The 19026-nt window shown below is 55.1% G+C and overlaps 1 protein-coding gene across 5 annotated transcripts; it reads right to left on the bottom strand.

The window, feature by feature from the left end:
• Window positions 1-595: 595 nt before the first annotated feature.
• TMEM63C (transmembrane protein 63C) lies at window positions 596-18931 on the bottom strand. Of its 5 annotated transcripts, none has more exons than XM_085301803.1 (23): window positions 18746-18931; window positions 18198-18418; window positions 17119-17198; window positions 16577-16664; window positions 13943-13980; window positions 13303-13445; window positions 12864-12915; window positions 12315-12423; window positions 11676-11749; window positions 11293-11373; window positions 10811-10931; window positions 10078-10211; window positions 9617-9739; window positions 8991-9144; window positions 8258-8364; window positions 7250-7336; window positions 6630-6695; window positions 6317-6479; window positions 5715-5820; window positions 5336-5503; window positions 4918-5033; window positions 4322-4393; window positions 596-4200 (listed from the first exon to the last, which is right to left on the bottom strand). In XM_085301803.1, the coding sequence occupies exons 2-23, from the start codon at window positions 18393-18395 to the stop codon at window positions 3988-3990; spliced, it is 2493 nt and encodes an 830-aa protein (XP_085157929.1). In that variant the 5' UTR covers window positions 18396-18418; window positions 18746-18931; the 3' UTR covers window positions 596-3987. The 5 variants fall into 5 exon arrangements, with proteins under 5 accessions (XP_085157929.1, XP_085157930.1, XP_085157932.1 ...); XM_085301804.1 differs by having other exon boundaries at window positions 18759-18931; XM_085301806.1 differs by lacking the exon at window positions 6630-6695 and having other exon boundaries at window positions 6317-6422.
• Between the last annotated feature and the right edge of the window lie 95 nt (window positions 18932-19026).

Below are 19026 nucleotides of genomic sequence, written 5' to 3'. Positions count from 1 at the left end.
CCGCACCGCCCGCGGCAGAGGCGGCGGCGGCCTCTCGGCGTGCCGCTGCCCGAAGGGGCCGTCAGCCCCTGCGCCTGTGCTGCTTCTCTCCAGTCACTCCCTCCTACCGTCTTCCCCCACAGAGCTAAAAACCCTTCCCAGACCATGTGGCTGGTGTAATCGCTGCCCTTTTCTCCCCGCTGTGCCTCTCCCCGGGCACGCGCAGCGCGCGCGCTCCCTGCTGCAGCCGTCTCCGGCGCGCGCCCTTCCCTGCCTGGCAGCTCAGACGGGCCCAGGCGCTGCCCTGCGCTCCCTGCTCTCGGGGAACGAAACCCGGCTCCTGGGCTTGCTTCCGTGGGCTCTGCGGCGGTGGGTAGAGCCCTGGCAGGGGGCCTGGTGGCGGGAGGCGTCCGCGCTGCGCTCCCTCCGGTACACGCAGGTCGGCTGGGGGTCAGCCTGGCTTTCCTGCGAGGAAACCCAATCCAGGTAAAAAGCAGTCCGCAGCCCGGGCGGTCGCTGGGATACTCCGCAGGCCGCAGCAGGGGGTCCCCCTTGCACCGCAGTCTCTCCTGCCCGCCGCTGTGTGGGACACACAGGGGTGACAACTGCAGGCCAGTGACTAGGTGAAGTCATTTTATTCAAGGCACRGTCATAGCAATAAATAACAAGAAGGTACAGACCTCTGGCATGTTCCTACAGCGTGGCAGCCAAGGGCAAGTCAGCCAGGACGCAGCGAGCCCAAGGACACGGTGCTACTCGCAGGCACTTGCTCCCGTGCCGGGCAGAGCCCTCAGTGTTTCTGGCAGGGGCCGCACGCGTCCCGCCGGCCTCGGCCGGGCGCCTGCCCYAGGCGTGGACAGCAAGGGCGCTGGCTGAGACCCTGGCTGTCTGCACCGCGGGCGGGTGGCGGCGCTGGCGCCCGAGCGGGGAGCCGCGCGCCCCGCCGAGAGGTGCAGTCCGGGCAGTGCTTTGAGGGCTGCGGTGGTGCAAGGGGCCCTGCCAAGGCAACCACAGCGTCAAGCATGCCGGAGCCACCGGCCTGCGCGTGCGGGTGCGAGTGTGGTGGGGGAGGGATGCCGGCGTGGACAGCTGGGACCCACTGCCACCATGGGGATGGTGTCAGGGTGCCCTTGAGTCCTACTGAGACCTAGGCTGCCTTTTAATGCCCCAGGACTTGTGCATCACATTTCCCACTCCCAACAGCCCCAGCAGCACTGAGCAGGGTGAGCAGCGCAGGGTGGCCCTACTCCTCCATCCCCCTCAAAGCCGAGCTGGGGGTTGGACCCCCTGTGCCACCCCTTCCCACAGTGCCTAGGGTCTAGCTAGTGATGAGGGGACAGGGTGGTTGAGCACAAAGTCTTCTGGGCAGGAGAAAGACCAAGTCTAGCTCACCCACATCCTGGGCAAGGTCATGGGCCATCTGGTCAGATGGGACAGGCACCAGCTCAGCTCTCAACCTTGCCTTATGATGCTGCATCTCACCAGGTCACTGCAGTGGATGTGGGAGAAAGCCCAAACATTGCCCTGCTCCTAGGCAGATGGTGATGCAGCCCGGGGAAGGTGTCCAGCTCTTAGAAAAGAACGATTTCCAGTGCTTCCTTTTGCATTTCCTACTGGTGGCCATGGGGAACTCATCAGGGAGAGGCCTGAGCTTGTTGGAAGTATCAGCATCTCCTCTAGCACAGCACAGAGGTTGTAGGGTCTCCATAGGGTGCCTGGCATCTCGGTCCCTCCTGCTGGCATCCTCTCAGGTACTGGGCCACAAACCTGCTGAGCCTGCCTTCTTGCATGGGGAGAAGTGGTTACTTCTAGGCCCAGTTTTGAGCAAGCTGCAATGGTGGAGCCTCTGCCTTTGCACTGCAACATTTCCTGCACTGGTGGCCTCAGTGTGAGGAGGGCTGCGGTAGCATCCTTTCCCTCTCTGCATAACTCAGGGAGGGAGGTGATGCTGACTGCAATTGCTTTGAAGTCAGCAGGGCAGTGGAGACAGCCCTTGCCAGCCAATGCAATTTCTCTATTGTTAGGAGATCCTGTTGTGAGGCTGAGCTCAGCAGTGGAGAGGTCAGTAAACTGCAGTTGTGGGTGTAACAGCTTGGGGTGCCTTTGCTCGCCCAGTACGCCAGGCAGGCTGGAAGGTACTGAGCAAAAGTCTCTTCTTGTGAGAGAATACACTCAGCAGGAAGGGACAGAAATAGTTGTGCAATGCAAGATGCTCCCTTTCAGCTCATTTGCTGGGTAGTGATGCAGGGGACATGGAGCATCACTGGCACAGCTGCACATGTCTGGGCTAGGAGGAAGGGGTCATCCTGGGAGGTAGGGGTCCAGCCATGCCTGCCATCCAGCTCACTCAAGTGGCTGGAGCATCAACTTGTGATTTAAATAGCCAATATGACAGACACCCCCTCCTTCACATTCTCCCCCCCCCCCAAACCAGCATTGCTCTGCTGACAAACTGCCTTGATGCAGCAACTTGAGGCCACAAAAAGATTGATCAAGGAACCAGTAGCACTCAGTTTGGTTAACCTTGCAGATGAGGGGCTAAGCAGGCCAAGGACCTCCATCCCCTGCATCCTAGGGGCCTACGCTGCTGCTGAAGGAGAGCTAGAAATCCTCAAGTACACAGTGCAGGGAAGAACAGGCACATACATGCTGACCCCAGCAGGATTTACACTTGAGAGGAGGCGATGGTGGTAGAAGAGCCTCCTGGAGTGCAGCCAGGAGCAAGGGCAGGATGCAGTGCTGTGACAGGACCCACAACCTGGAGGTAGTGGTCCCACCAGCCCCCATTTCTCTGGCAGTGGGATGGAGCCATGTGGAGTCCCTAAGCAACCCTGGCGAGAGCACCACCATGCGGAGAGGGCTGCTGCTGGGGCAGTGGCACGATAGGTGCTAAGGAGGAAATGCTGTCATGGTAATCAAACACATGCTTCCCTTGACATTACCCATCTCTCCAAACATTTGGCTTGAGAGCACAAGCACATTCCAGCTACAGAGGGATAAGATGGGATGGGAAGGGAAGGGAAGGGAAGGACAGCAGGTTGCTGTGGGCAAGGCTGTGGACATCATTAGTGCTTTGCTGGCTGCTGCAGCAGTGTGGGGTGTCTGCCTTTGAAGAGCTGGGACCGTGTTTTCACGTCTGACTTGAGGAAGGGATGCTGGGGCTCAGGAAGACCAGGCCAGAACTCACCCAGCCCTGTGTGGGCCTGGGGTTCAACCCCCATGCGCTCATCCAGTCAAAAGCACAAGTGTCTCAGAAGCCCTGCTTTAATTGGCAAAGCCTTCGTGCAGCTCACGGGCAGAATGGAGGATGCACTCCTGAGCCAGTAGGCAGGCATCTGGCCACACTGGGCACCAAGGGGCAGCAAAGAGCCACTGAGGGCAGTGGCAGCAGCAAGTGGGCACAGTGAGAAGCAAAGGTTTGGCAACTGCACCTGAGCATGGCTGTCTCCAGTGGCACTAGGGACCTATGGGGCTGTGCTTCTCCATCTGACACATTCACTTGAGCTGTCTGGGTCATCTCCCCTTCCTCGCAGGGCACACATCTTCCCTCCCCCCGCCAGAGCGTGGCCTTTAACAGAGACCCTCTCCACACACTGCTGCACCCCTGTGCCCTGCATAGGCTGGAGGAAGTGGCAAGAGAGGGCATGGGGCAACCAAGCTCGATCCCTGCCAGGGGCAGGGGCTGTGGAGGTGGGCTGCAGAGCAAGGGTGCGCAGCCTCCTGCTGCCTCGTGCAGACACTTGGGATGGGGTGACATGGGGCACTCTCCGCACATCAGTCCTGCTGCCGTCTGGACCTAGGCCCCTGGCACCACCCATGCACAGGGCTGTTGGTGAGCTGGGGCAGGTAGGCAAGTGCTGGCCCCACGGGTGCTGGTGCCCATGAGGCGGCAGCAAGGTTGATGTGGTGGTGTGGGAGCCTGGGCTGGCGGGGAAGGCCTCTTCCTGCTCCTCCCAAACATCCTCCACTCTCGGGCATCGTCAGTCCTTGCCCTGGTGGTGGGGATGCTCACTGGTAGCGGGCCTGGCTCTCCATCACTGGCCCGGTCCTGTACTCGCCCTCCACTGCTTCCAGTTCCGTCTCGAAGCTCTGTAGGCCGCCCTCCTCCCTGTCATCCGCTGGCTCCAGGTGGTTGCCCATAGTCCCATACGACTGGTGTGCTGGGGAGGCTGCCGGGGTCAGGCTCAGCTCGGGCTCCTGCAGGACCGTGGCCATGAAGAGCTGCGACGGGAGACAGCAGGGTCAGGGCCAAGGGGGCCCAGGCTGGGCCAGGGCCAGCCCGCAGCCATCCCTGGGGGGCTGGGAGGGCGTGCGGCGCGGGGCCCTGGGGAGCCGTACTCACGTTGGAGTTGGGCGTGGAGGAGACGCTGCTCCGCTCCGTATCGTTGAAGGTGCTGTCAGATTGGTCGGACATCTGGGGAGAGGGAAGCAGGGAGGCAGCTAGCAGCACGCAGACGAGGGGCACCGCACCGTGCAGCCTCCCTTTGCAGCTGGGGTACGCACGAGGCCCTGCAACAGAGCTGGCCCCAGCCAGACCTGGGACTCAGCTGAGCAGGCCACGTGGCCCAGCACCCTGCAGCTGGCCAGCTGCGAACCAGAGCCGGGGCCGCAGCTGGACAGGGACTGGTCGCCTGCAGCTGGGCTTGCAGCTGCAATACTGGGAAACGTGGTGAGCATTGACTCTGTGCTGAGGTATCCAGGGACAGAGAGTGACCATGTGAGTAACAAAACATGGTGAGCAGGGAGCTGCCAAGCTGAGCGGGTAGGAAGCAACCTGGAGGCAGGATTGATCTGTGCCCTTGCTCTGCTCTGGATGCAACCGAATCCTCAGAATCCTCTGTGAAAACGTACCCAGAGGTGTGGGAAAGGGACAAAGTGGGATGTGGGAAAGAGCTGTGCCTGGTCCAAGGAACCAGACAGGCAGCTGCCCACACTCACCTGGTAGCTGGAAGGTTTCCGTGGCTGCAGCTTCCTCAGGCAGAGGCCGAAGAAGGAAAAGATGATGCAAGAAAGAAGGACCACGAAAGTGAAGAGGGTAACAGGGCGGGTGGGACCTACAGCCAAGAGACACCAGGGCAGCACATGAGCCTCCAAAGACCGCTTGGAACTTACTGCAGATCTGGCTGATCCCCATGCTGGTGTCTGCTTTGAGTGTTGTGAGCTCTCAATCACCTCCCAAACATTAGCTGATACCTGCCCCTGCATCTGCTGGGCCTCCATCACTCCTTCTCCCTTCTTGTCCCCCACCCTCCAGGCTGTGCCTAACTCAGGCGTAATGCTGGCTGTTTATCCCATAGAGATTGAGACCTGTAATACTCAGAAATGGTGGGATGAGCCAGCCCAGAACGCTCCCTACCGAGGCGCAGGACGGAGAAGAAGAGCAGCCAGAACATGCAGAAGATAGGGGCCACCACGACCTGGCTGATAGCAGCAACATGGAGGCGCTGGTTCAGCTTGGTGGGGATGTACACATAGTATATGTTGTACCGGTCGACCATGTGCTTCAGCAGCATGTAGAGCAAACCTGGCAGGGAGGAACAGGAGACATCTGTGGGGAGCACAGAGCAGAAAGCTATGGTGCAGGGAGAGTGGGGCAGGCCCAGGAGAGAGCATGGGAGGGTACCTTCATGCGCTGAGGAAGCTGTGCTCCCCCACCATTCCTGGTGACTGGAGCAGCCTGTTCTCAGCACAGAGGGGGGGCAGTAGGGCTGGGAGCATGGGAGGCTGGTACTCACCAAAGGGTACAATGATGGGGCAAGTGATACTGTAGGTCATGATGACTGAGAAGATGCAGCAGGTCCAGGCATACTCCAGCCCAAACTGGAACTGGTAGGCTTGGCTCTGAGGCACAACCAACAACATCATTACCTTCCTGCTCCCACCTCATGTAACTGGAGCACCCAGGGTGCCAGCGATAGGCCCTTTGGTCCCTCCCCTAGGGCACTGACAAGCCAGATGGACAGCAGACCCAGAGACAGTGGGTCCTGCACAGACCACACAAGAGCCAGAAGCTGGTACGTGGCCTCCTAGGACCCCTGATGAGGACCCTCTCCTTCACCAGCCCTGCAGACCTCAGCCCCCCACAGCCCCTCACACAGCGGGGCACCTTTGCATCTTAGCTGGTCCTTGCTTTTCTAAACACGATAGCCTGTGCACACTTCACTCCCCACGGGCACAGAGCCAAGGTCCAGCAGCACCCTTTATGCAATGGCCTGTCATCACATGCCTCCCCAAAGGACCAGGAAAGCCTGATTTTCCAGGCAGCCCCTGGCAACCAAACATGTGTCTGGCATGCCACGGAGGCTGTGTGTGTGCAGAAACAGCCGGAGCCACGTACCCGCTTAATGTGGAGCCGTTCGGGCTCGGATTTGGCGAAGCAGAGCCGAGTAGCGTAGACAAGGAGGCCAGGGATGCGCAGCAGCTCCATAGCTGTCCCGATCAGGCTGGAGGTGATGATGTAGTTGACAAAGAAAGCGCCATTATCAGGGAGGAAAACACACCTGCTCCCAGAGACAATGAAGGAAGAGAGTGAGGCAGGCAGCCGGGAGAGCCAGCGAGGCAGGAGGCGGCTGGGGATGGTGCTGGGCTCTCCCCACTCGCCCAGAGAGCTGTGTGGACCAGCGCAAGTCAGGGAGCTCCCTGGTACTCACTGGAACTTGATATCAGCCTCATCCAGAAAGTGCATGTCAAAGAGCCAGCGGAAGAAAAGATCCAAACTAGAGGAAAGAGAAGAGGAGCAGCTTAGAAAGCAAGCACAGAGAAATACGAGGGGAGCATCCCACAAGCGTGTGCTTTCCATGTGCATAGAGCCAGTTCACTCAAAGGCAGATCAAATGCTGTTATTTCAGGATCCATCAACAGGGAAGTTTCACAGGTCAGCAGAACCTGGGCACAGCTGTGGCTGTGCAAAGGCTCTAGCAGAGTTTTGTCCTGTGCCCACCTGTACGGCCCCAAGGTAGAGAGGCCCTGCCACTGACTCCCTGGCTCACATGGGGCTGTTAGTGATAAATAAACACCGCAGTGCCCTAGAGTTAGCCAGGCTCTGCAGCTGTCCCACTCCCTCTGCAGTGAAGTTTTTTGTCTGTGATGGTGCTGGGAGAGACTGGGCACTGCTAAAGAGGGAGCACAATCCTTACAGCTGCTTTTCAACAGCAGCTAAAGTGATTCCTATCCCTTAGCCTTTTTTAGATTTGCGGGGAGGGAAGGAATCTGTGCATGATCCCAAGCCCACAGGTAAGCAAAGGAAGCAGCACAGCAGGTTGGCCAGTACCTAGTCAGCCCCAGTGAAGGCAGAATGATGACCATAAACACCAGGAAAAAGAAACACTTGTGCATTGTGAGTTGATTTTCACTTGACCTGGAGAGGAAAAAAAAAAAAAAAAAAGAGAGAGAGAGAGAGAGAGAGAGAGAACTTAGTACTTTCCAGAGACAGATGAGAGAAGGTTGGGATGGATTTTAGCTCTTTACCAAGGCACTGCTACCAACCAGAGGAAGCCATGTGCTTTTGACCTGTGCACCTGCAGGGGCCTTGGAAAACCTTTCCCCAGGCTGTGCAGGAATCATCATTAGGAAATGTGCTATCATGAAAGCTCTTGCTCTCTTAGCCTCTCACTGCCTTCATCCCTGCCTCCTCCTAATACAGTATCTGCAGGTCATGCATCTTGTGCAGGGCTAGCCTGCACAAGAGAGCTGGATCTCTACCCTGGATGAAGGAGCCAGGGATACTTCTAATGCCCTTGGGAAGAGGAAGGGAGGATGGGCACAAGCAAGGGGGCCAGGCTCTTGCAAGGAGGGGACTCAGTAGACCAGGCACTGCGGCTGGGATTGACACAGAGTCAAGACAGAGGAAGGAAATTGTAGAAGCTGAGCAGTAGCGGCACTTTCTCTGCTAGGAGACTTTGAGCATTCTGAATCTGCACCTTCGCACTGGAGGTCTGGAAGCATGACTGGGGTGTGCCTCCCAAATCAGAGCCACGGCCCTGCCTTTGCAAGTCCCTTGTCACAACCTCTATTTTGCTAACGCCTTCAGATCCTCATAAACCCAGCTCTGTTTGCACGTCTTGGCACCCTGAATGTATTCATGGCAAGGAAATGGCTCCTTTGGGCATGAGCTGGTCCCTTTCTTGGACAACATCCATGGTGCTGTGGGGATCTACTACTCTTTGAACCTACTGCCTGCCTCCCCACAGGTTGGGTCCAATGAATCTTAGTGAAGTTCCTCCCATTTAATGCAGCCCTGAGTAACCTTGGGGAGAGCATCACAACTGGGCTCTGTTACCTTGTCCAGTGCGACTCGAAGAATGCAGAGTAGTAGACAATGAAGGGTAGGAAGACGGAGAAGGCCCAGAGCAGCAGCGTAGGGAAGAACTGGGTGATGATGGGATTCTGCAAGAGGAGAGATGTCAGACACCTGCTTAGGAGCCTGCTGGCTTCAGGGAGGAACGAGTTGTTCCTGCCCATGCCAACACTACTCAGCCATGATGGAGGCAGCTACTCAGGCCTCCTGGCACAGGTGCACCTGAGGATGCTGTGTGCAATGGGGCCAGCTGGTGCATCCCCTCTGGGAGCACTGCAGGAGCGTTTATTCCAGAAGGGAAGAGTGTGAGGACAGCAAAAGGCACGATGGACATGTGCTAAGACCCAACACTCACAACAGCTAGCAGGTCAATGCACAGGAGCGGGATGCATTGCTGGCAGCTTTAAGCAGCCTGGAGTTGTTCCCATCCCTTTCCTCCTGCACAGACAACAAGCTGTCCTTCCATGTGGACGCAGCAAGATTGAGGCACAGACATCCAACCTCAGGTATCCACAGAGACCCCAGGACTCTGCCATCAAAAACGCATATGAGAAGGAGGATGGCAACTGGTGGCACAAGCTCTCCTTGCCTCTCATCAACAATAGTCCCAGTGATGGCTCATCTCCTTGGGTAAGCACAAAGCCAGGGCTCTCCCCCAACACAGACAAGCCTGTAACACTCTTTGAGGAGGCTGGCACTGGGCCCTGTCGACTACCTTGAGACTCTCCACAGGCCGTGTGACATTGAACATGTCCATGGTGTTGACGATGATGGCCGGTGTGGTAAGGAAGAAGAGGAGAATGAAGAGGCAGATGTTAAGGAGGATAAATCGCACCCACCAGGACGTGCCACGGACTGATAAATTCTCCCTATGAGAGAAAAGTGTGTCTTGGACATGGTGCAGAGGACATGCCATGCATCCTTGGGCTTCCAAGCGTGCCTTCCAAAGCATGCTACCACACTGCTTCCCAGTCGCTGTTGTACACTGACCCTCCTGGCAGCCCTTGCTCTGAGACACCCACCCCCTGCTTCCAGAACCACTGTATCACTGCTGACAGAGCCCCTGGGACTAGAGTATCACAGCAGGACAAGCTCTGTGCTGCCAAAGAGACTCTGGAGGCAGGCCAGAGAAATCAGAGGCAGGCAATCATCCCTAAGCCTTGCTGGGCCAAGTCCTGTCACCCTTAGGATGATCACCCCAGTCATCACTGGTGATTTCTGCTAAGGTCACAGAGAGAGGGATCTTCAGCCCCTGCCCACCCCGGGAAGAAGCCCTGTAGCTGTGGCCACAGGTTCCCCCTTTGCGTTCTCCCTCCCACCCTGGCCCACAACAGGATTTACCAGATGATATCACTGGGTGCAGGAGCATAGCAAACACTCCAGTGGTGTGACTTGACCACTGTAGTCACAGAGGATTGCTGGGGGTGCTTCCGACAGCGGATGTGACTGTAGTCCTTCAAAATCCTGCAGGAGAAGAAAGCCAAGGGGACAAGTCTGAGCTAAGGTGACAGGTCTGAGCCAAGGGGACAGGTTTGACCCTGCTTCCCTCCCCCACTTTTTGTAACACCTTTCCCACAACCCCAGACTATGGTCCTCTAGCAGAGCAGTCCCGTCTTCAGCTGGGAGACACAAATGGGACAAATACATCGTTGGCTTTGACACCTCAGGGAGGTGCCCTGAGAGCCCTCTGCTGTCCCAGAGGCAGTGGCCCCAACTGCACTTCACCCCCAACCTGGCAGCAGTGTGTTCTGTATGCTTGGATTGGCAAGGTTGCAGCCTTCCCCTTGGAGACAGGCACTCACACCGCCGTCATCCTCTCATCCTGGAAGGTGACAAAGGCCATGTTGAGCCGCTTGAGCGTGATGCGATTGCGCTCGGCGTTGAACTCGTCTGTAAGTTTCTCTTCCAGCTCCCCATAGTACTGCTCGGCATCCACCTGCAGGCAAGGCGGATTTGCAGAGCTCTCCTTGCTGAGGGCAAGGGACAGAGCAGAAGGGGGGCAGGCTCACAAACACCCATCCAGGACCAGGGTCCCTTCAGCATGCAGTAGGGAGAGGAGGAGTTCTGCCTTCTCATGCCACACTGGAGAAAGACTGCAATTTCAGATTCAAGAACTGGCAAATCACACCGGGGAAGCGCATCAGCCATCGTGGGCAATGCGTGCAAGTTGCTGCGAGTCATGTCAGCCTCTCTAGCAGACACTGCTTGCAAAAGAGTGGCAGAAGCTGTGTCGTGGAGGCAGCAGTCTGGGCTGCAATGGGAAGCTGAGTGCCTTTCAGTACCTCGGTGCCCATCAAGGCCTCAAAAGGCAGTGCCGGGGAGAAGATACTCCTGGGTGTCCTGAAGCCTGCAAGGGGCTCTGGGAGCTCCTCAACCCTGATGTTCATGGCAAGAGGGAGATTTCTGAGCAGCTCATCAGAAATTGGTGGGGCAGGTGAATGGAAGGCTCTTGGAGAGGCTCTCCTGCCATGAGGCAGCCCCTGGCCTCTCTACTGGGGCACATGCTGTCTCTAGAACTGCCCACTCCCCTCCTACCTGCTCAAAGTCACAGATGCGACAGCAGAAGATGCGGGCACAAGGGTGGGTTTTGATCATGATCTTCCCTTCTTTCTGTGCCTTGGTGGTGAAGTAAAGTCGCCCCTTCATTGCCTTGCGCCTGCCAGGAACAGGGCCAGAGAYGATGGTTTTTCAGGGAGTTCCCTTCCATTTCCCCCACCAAAGAGAAAGTAGTTTTCTGAAGTTGTTGGGCAGGAGTCATTCCAGACTTCCACAGCCACGTTGGCAGCTCAGGACCGTTGTGATCTGAGTCAGCTGTCCCCCCCTTGCCAGGCAGACTCCATCTGGCACAGGAGTGCTGCTTTGTTGAATCCTGCAGGTCGCCTGAGCATAGCCAGCAAAGCTGTGGGATATCTGCCCACCAGGTGCAAACACCAAGGCTCACTAGGGCACGCGCATCTGGGCCATACCAGCACACAGAAAGGCAGAGCTGCTGGCCAGGGGCCCCGGCACACACTTACCTCTCTGCATCCAGCTTCATCAGCTTGCGCACATCAAAGCAGAACTGGACATTGGTGACGGTGCAACTGGGGTAGGCCTCGCTGTGGGCATGGAAACACAGTGACACTGGGAGCTGGGGGGACAGGGACAGCCTCCCTTCCCCAAAGCAGGGGAGCTCACTGCCAGGCCTCTAGCTTTCTCCCCAGCAAGGTGAGCCAAACTGACACGGTCCACCAGCCCCAGTAAGACCCCTAGCCAGGCTACGTGAGAAGAGGCCAGCTGCCTTCTTTGCACCGGCGTAGAGCCATCCTGCCTGCAAGGGTTGTGGTGCGTTGCCTGCCTTCATCACATGGTGAGCACCAGCTGCCCTGGTAAGGCAAGACTAGCATATGGTGCTACTCACTGGAAATGCTTGATGATCAGAGAAGGGTCTGTTATCTCCTTCGGAATCTGGGTGACCATCAGTGTCCGGGCGACCTGGGGGAGGAGAAGGGGGAGAGGTGACGGATGGGAGCAGAGGGTCTGCAGGACATCTCACTRCTGTCCTGCTTGCCTGCACATTGTGGCCAGGGTCATTGCTTCCACCGTATGGACGGGGAAGGGATGTGCACAAAGGGAAGGGATGAGACTCAGTACGATCCTGCTCTCGTATGGTGATGGAGATAGGAGAATGATCCCTCATCCTCCAACTTACCGGGAGTGCTGTCTGCCAGCTATGGAGTATGAGTCAATGCAGACCTCCTCAAAGCCTGCTCCCAGACTCCAGAAGCATAGCTGGACTTGACAATCTCACAGAGAGCTGGACACAGCAAAGTTTTAATCTCAGCAACAAGGCAGCAATAAGAGACAGTTTTGCCTCTGGGCTGCCAGGCTTTCTCCAGAAGCTTGAGGAAATCCAGTTTATCTTTCCCTTCCTGCCCAGTACCAGACTGTAAAGCTCTCTTTATAGATTGGGACTGTCTTTTCTGTAAAGCACATACAGTTGTCCATTTGTGCTGAAAAAGGCAGAGGTGATGGCTGTCAGAGTGGGGAATTTGCTCACCTTCTCGTTCTCCCTGTATTCAAGATGGACAGAGTGATGAGCCATGCAGAGGATGGTAAGGATGAAATAGATGAGGGAGAAGATACTGTGCAGCCACAGGAGACGGTCCCTGGAGGAAACAAAGGCTGTATCAGCTACCCATGCAGTGGGCATGTGTCACACAGACCAGCTCAGTGCTCAGCACCATACACATTGCTGTCCAGCCCTCCTGGTCCTTACAATGACTGCAAGACCCATTCCTTGGAGGACTGGAGGGGCTGCTTCCAGGGTGTTAGCTGAGATATTGTAGAAATGAGGCTGCCCAGGCTACTCCTGATACAACCTTTGCTGGTAGTAGGAGTATAGCAAGCAGTGCAAGCGTGCTGGCTGCCACGACTGTACTTGTGTGCAGTGCAAACAGACACATGGACAACTGCGAGTAGCGTGCTGCTCACATGGACCTGTCCCTGGCATGGTCAAGGGGCTGTGCCGAGTGTTATGGCTTGGCGCTCCCAGCAGTGCTAAACACAACAGCAGCACACAGTCCCCCAAGACATGGGAGCCACGTACTGTGTTGGAATGTTGGCGATGGTTGTCCGCCCGAAGTGGGTGGGATTGCTTCCTACAAGAGAAGAGGAGAAGTGGGGAGGTTACAGGAATCCTGTGCAGTGTGTGCTCCCAGGGCAGCTGCTCTGATGGCCTATTTTTGCTCCCTTGTCTCCTCTCATCTCCCAGCTCCCTGCCAAGCCCCTGCCACCCCTGAAATTCTTGAGCCTCTTTCATTTCTTCTGCCTCACAACTGAGCCTGATCCCTTTTTATGGGGCCAGCTCCTGGCAGTCATGCTATGCAGGATTAGCCCTTCGGATAGCTTAATTCTGTTCAAGGGTTGGCTCATGACAGTGTGGTCCTGCCTTCCATCGGTGCAGTGCAGTGCACACTGCTCACCCTAAGGCTGGAGTCACTTGTGCCACACTCCTGAATCACCCACAAGCTGGGGGAAGTACCTACCCAGGAGGTCCCCCGAGAAGTTGACGGGCAGGATAACAGCCACGGAGAGCACACAGACCAGCATGAGTAGGACCAGGAGATGCCTCTGGAAGGAGAGGTATGTGGTGGCATCAACCCCACATTTACTCTGAATCTCCTCATCCCTGGGGAAGAGAGGTGGGTGCGAGTTAGTGCTGGCAGTGCTGCCTCTCCTCCTCTGCCACCCCCACTTTCCCTACCCCAGGGACACTGGCTCTTCCAGCTTCCCAAAACCTACAGAAACTCATGGTATCCTGCCTGTGGCACATGGGATTCAGGCACAGAAGAAACAGGGGTAGGAAAGAGCCTTCAGGCTGTCAGCCCACCACAGGACTTGCTACTACAAGAAGAGCTTAAAGCTTTTTCTTTTGGGACGTGAGCCTGGGCACAGGAGAGCCACAGAGGATACGCAGAGAGGAGCCCTCTGCTCCCTCTCTCTGGTGGAGTGTTTTAGCAGGGCTCCCTCCATCCTCCTCCATCTCTGGTCCCCACGAGAGCTCACTCGGCAGTGCTGAATGTTGGGTGGCTCCAGAGCCAATGACCCTCTGCAGGCACCAGCTCCCTGGGGCTGAGCAGTGGCAGGGTGCCACCAGTAAAGGCAACACCAGAGGCATGCACTTACTTCATTTGGTAGATAGAAATGAGCCAGGAGCAGAATCCCTGGAAAGAAAGAGAGTCAGGATGAGCTGGGGATGACCACCCCAACATCCCCACATGGGACTGGGCTTGAGGCATGGCTCCTGTGAGACACTGCAGAGGTGGGGCAGGCCCGTAGGGACTGAACCACACTCTGCTGTGGGATAAGCAAACAGAGGGAAAGCACAGGGCTGTCTGTAGGTACACCTAGTCCAGGGGCTCAGCTGCAATAGTGGCCAAAAGCAGATGCTAGAAAAGAGCAGGAAACATGGTGATATTTCTGTGAAAGAGTCTCCTGGCTTCCATAAATTCTCTTCTCCATACCTTTGCTCATAGTGTCAAACACACAACATGCTGTTTTGACTACGGCTGACCAGTGAACCAGCACTGTCATAGAACAAGATAGGACAATGTCAAGATCTTGTTCTTTACTAGTAATAGCTCTGAACCTACCACTGCATGTAATATTTGGATTTTTTCTCACATATACATTATTTCACATTTACCTAAAGTTTATTTGAGTTCAAGGTCCTTCTGCAGTCCTCCCCATCACAGCTGTGCATCAGTACACTCTGCCTCCCACTCTRCCCCCTTTCCAGCCACTCTGCCCCCATGAAGACTCTGAAAAGGATGGCCCCAGGCTGATCCCTGCAGGACTCCCTTTACCCCTTTCCTCCGTGAAAGTTAATGGCTTATTCCTCCTCTCCATTCCCTGGCTTTATCCATGCCAGGACCTTTCCTAACCCACAGCTAAGCTTCTTTTGAACAACTGCAGTGGGAGACTTTGGAAATCCAAGTAGAATCCAAGTGGAAAACCAGCAAATCTCCTCCTCTCCAACGTGCCCAGCTGGCTCCAAGGACTCCCTGTAGCTGTTAGGTCTGACTGCCCGTCAAGAAAGCCAGGCTGACTCTCTTCATGTGTCATGTTCAGTACTCTGCAAAACAGTTTCTAAGAATTTGTCCATATGGATCCCAAGTTCATTAGTTTGCAGTTTCCTGGGTTTTACCAGAAACCGTCTTGAAAAAACAGCACTGCATTAGCCAATTTCCAGCTCTCTAGGACTTCCAGTTTCAAGAGAGAGATTACATACTAAAGTTAATAATTCAGCTATTCATATCAGAAGTCAGTGAGAAGTCTTGGGTGAACACTGCTCTTGGGAATTTGTAATAGTAAGAATAAATCCTTAGGTTGTTTTTTCTACCACCTTATCCTCCAATCCCACTTTCAGACAGATCCTCCAGTACATCTGCACAAACAGAGAAGGGTTCCCACAGGGGAATTTCTTCAAGCCCTTCTACACTGAATACAGACACAAGCTTAGTTTAGATTTCCTGCTTCTCAGGCAACCATTTTCTATCCTGAACCTGTACTGATGCTACCAACTCTCTTTCAAGTTTCCTGTTTCTGATGTGTTCGAAGGGGGGGAAAAATGTATTTTTCTGATGTTTGAAGAAAAAGATAGTACTTCTACAAATTTCTCCTCAAAACCCCCTTTTCCCATTCTGTCTTATTGCATTTTACATCTAACCTGGCAAAGTTTAGATCTTCCTTGTTTTGAAACAGCTCGACTTTTTCAAGACTGTCTTCTTACATCTAGTAATCTCTCTTAAATTGCTGTTTAGCCATTCTGGCTTTCCTTTTGGTCTTTCTCAATTACTTTTGATGAGTAGTATACACTTGCCCAGAACATCCAGTACAGCACCTTTAAATATTTCTCCTGACGCCTGGAAAGATTTTACTTTTTTAGCTTTCCTGCCTTTCTTTTTCTTTCTTTTTTTTTTCTTTCTTTCTTTTTTTTTTTTTAATACACCAGTGACAGATTTTTCAGCTTTTGTTGCCAGAAAAGGAAGAGAAATGGACAGCGAAACATATCGGTCCATATTTGGTGTTAGTGAAGCCTCTTTTGTGTCTGATGCCAGACACACAAGAAAAGACAACTGCAAAAAGATGTACTCGCAGCCCACCAATACCCTGAGGTGCGCGTGTGGGCGAAGGGAGCTAGTGGTGCTCCCAGGGGCTGGCAGGGGAGGCAAGGAGGGAAAAATGCAGGCCAAGGAAGTTGCCTGTCCTCACTGCTCCTCTGAAGAGGGGCTTGACTGCTTCGTGTCCCCCATGCTTTGTGGGGAGCAGAGTGCCCTTCAGGAGCCAAGGAGAGAAATTCCCTTTCCCTCAGGGCAGGGCTGTGGGGCAGCTCACAGTAACTTGTATTAAAGCAAGTACAAGTGGCCCGTGCCCTGCAGCAAGGCTACATGCTTCTGGGGAAGACTGTCCCACCAGGGGAAGAAGTGTCCTTGTAGGAGCATGGAGCGATTCCCTGGTGAGCATATGAAGGCAGCATGTTCCAACCGGGTCCCTGCAGCCAGCATCAACAGCAGCACAGCTAGGGATGGAGACCCTGGCGGGGAGTGTCCCCTCCGAGCTGCCCCTTATCATAAGTGCCCAGACAAACCAGGACAAAGACACCCTTCAGCTTTTCCTGGCACACATCTCCCAGGCCTGCTGTTAAACAGGAAACACTATGTTTGAGAGCTTAACCTCTGACCTGAGGTTCCTTTGAATAACAGCATCTCCTTGGACAGGACAAAGCTGGCATCCTCACCACATCCTGTGGATACTCACCATATCTTTGTTGTCTGTGTCCAGGGGGCTGGTCTCAGATGGGGACTTCTCTTTCTCACTCTGCTCGCCATAGAAAAGCGATGTCAAACTTGGGAGAGAGAAAAGGCGACTATCAGAAGTGCTGCCTGTCACCCCAGCAGATCGTCTCTCAGACCTTGCTGAGGGACATGTTGTTTAGCCATTTCTACTTCCTTTATATTTCCCATAAAATGCTGCCCCTAGGCAAAGCCTCAGCTCTGAACCTGCAAGAAGGAATCAAAGCTTGCCTGGGCTTTCCCTCTTCCTGTAGTGGACCACGTCTGTTCCCAGCCAGAAGACCTGTCCCTGATGGTGCAAGGACAGCCAGGCCATTCCCAGAGGAAAGGAGGACCAGAAGTACCCACCCAGCTCCTATGTGGGTCATGCTGCAGCCCCAGTCTCTCTGCTGGCCCCACTCAGCCAAGAGGCTAGAGCTGAGGGCTGTGGGGCTGGCCTGCTGCCAGGGCAGGAGTGCCTGCCTGGCTGGAGTCTGTCACTCACAGGTGGCCTTACACCCTTCTCACCTATCATTGTCCATCAGCAGTGCCAGGCGCCCATAGTCCCAAGCTGCTTTCCGAAGGCAGGAGAAGATCAGAAGGAGAAGCTGCAACAAGATGGAAGTGAAAAGGTGAAGGGTCTTGCTCTGGGGTCTTGCCACATCCCTCTTTCCTGTTTTCCTGCTGACAGGCCCAAGTGCATGCAAAATTTGCCTTTTTAGCCAGTCTCCTCCCGCTCCATGATTTCACTACTGCTGCTGGAGAATGGCAACACAAACACTGACACAGGTGACCCCACACCATCCCATATATCACAAATGCACCTGTACTATGACAGATGCAAGTGGGAGGCAGCTATCCCCAAGGTTACAGCAACCACAACTTCTGTGGCAGCCCAGGTGGTCACCTATCGCCCTACTACAGTGCAGGCAAAGCTGTTGGCCCTCATGCTGTACAGCTCACCCACACTCTCCCACACAACAGCCACACTGGCACACATACGGCCGCAGGCTCACAGCCAGCCTCTCTTCAGGGATGCTACATCCACACACACAGCCCCCAGGCTCGGTCCACTCTTCCCCTCCTGGTCAAGCATTGCTGGTAGGATGAGTAGCAGAAGCTCCCATGTGCATGGGTGGCTCAGCCCCTTTCCCACCAAGTCACAGTCTCCGGAGCAGGCAACCTACAGCACTGCTCCATTGCATCATCCCACAGCCCCAGCAAGAGGGATTTATCAGACTCTGGTGTAACTGTAGCTACCAAATCCCACTATAGCAAGGGCTGTCCTACAGAATCATAGGAAAGGGCTGGAAGGCTACTTGGAACACACTGAACTTGGTAGCAGGACATAAAGAGACCACAACACCTTCCGGCTCACCTTCTTCCTGGAGCACTGTCTCCACTTAATGCATGGAAGAGAAGAGCCCGAAGGGTTTCTTTCAGGACACAGCCACCACTGGTTTCTCAAGGATGCCTCCTCTTAGAGTTTGGGATATGGGGACTGAGCTTGCTGGCCAAGGTGGCTATTTCCAGCCCTGGTGCCTCACTTTCTCCTAGGAACTCCATGGGCATGGGGGAGTGGTGCCCACAGACATGGTGCCACTCACCAGCCAGAGGATGAAGTTGATGGCGAGCACAGTGGGCACGCCGCCGAAGGGCAGGCCTTGCAGGACAGTGCTGCGGGAGTGGGCGCTGAAGCATTGCTCCTCTGTGCTGTTTGCCAGGGTGTCAAGGAAGCTGAGCACATCCAGTGAGGTGGAGTCGGCACCGTCTGGTGCTGGCTCCACTGAGTATGCACTGTCCATTGGTGCCGCAGTGGGGCCTCACCCTGCAACACAGAGGCTGGGGTGAGGATGGGAAAGCTCTTGCTAGAAAAGGGGCTGTGGCTCCTCCAGATCCTTCACAGAGGTCTGAGGAGCTCACTAAGTGTAGGGAGAGGATGGAGCTGGCATGTGGCCTTGGAGCAGAAATGCCAGAGTGATCAGAACAGAACTGATTGAGCACATCCCATAATCCTGTCTTTTCCAGTTCCCCTTCTACCAGGGAAAGGCTGTGGGGCATAGGGCAGGATGGTGTGCTGACAAAATTTCACAGCTACTTCTTTTGTTTTCCCCACTCCCTTAAACTCCATGCTATTTGGTTGTTTCCATCATACCTGAGATAGGTACCTCACCACCTCTCCCTTTCATTCCTGGAAGCTGGGTTGAATCACAGCCACCCTGGCACAGTCAGCAGGCAGGAGCAACGAACATCTGCTTGAACTTCTGTCAATAAGAGCAACAATGACATTGTTAAGGAGGGGCACACTTACTTTGCTCCCTGTATCCAGAAAAGAGCTGTTTGTGGGCCTTCCCCTCACCCGCTCTCTTCTCCTCTAGCATCACAACTGGTTTAATTTGAGAATCGTGGGATTTCCCTTCTATCTTTCTGCCAGAG

This window comes from Rhea americana, unplaced genomic scaffold (assembly GCF_003343005.1).
Source record: "Rhea americana isolate MKP2758 unplaced genomic scaffold, rheAme1 scaffold_18, whole genome shotgun sequence".
Classification (NCBI taxonomy): Eukaryota; Metazoa; Chordata; class Aves; order Rheiformes; family Rheidae; genus Rhea; species Rhea americana.
The sequence above is the reverse complement of the archived record's forward strand: the minus strand, read 5'-3'. Positions and strand labels throughout refer to the sequence as shown.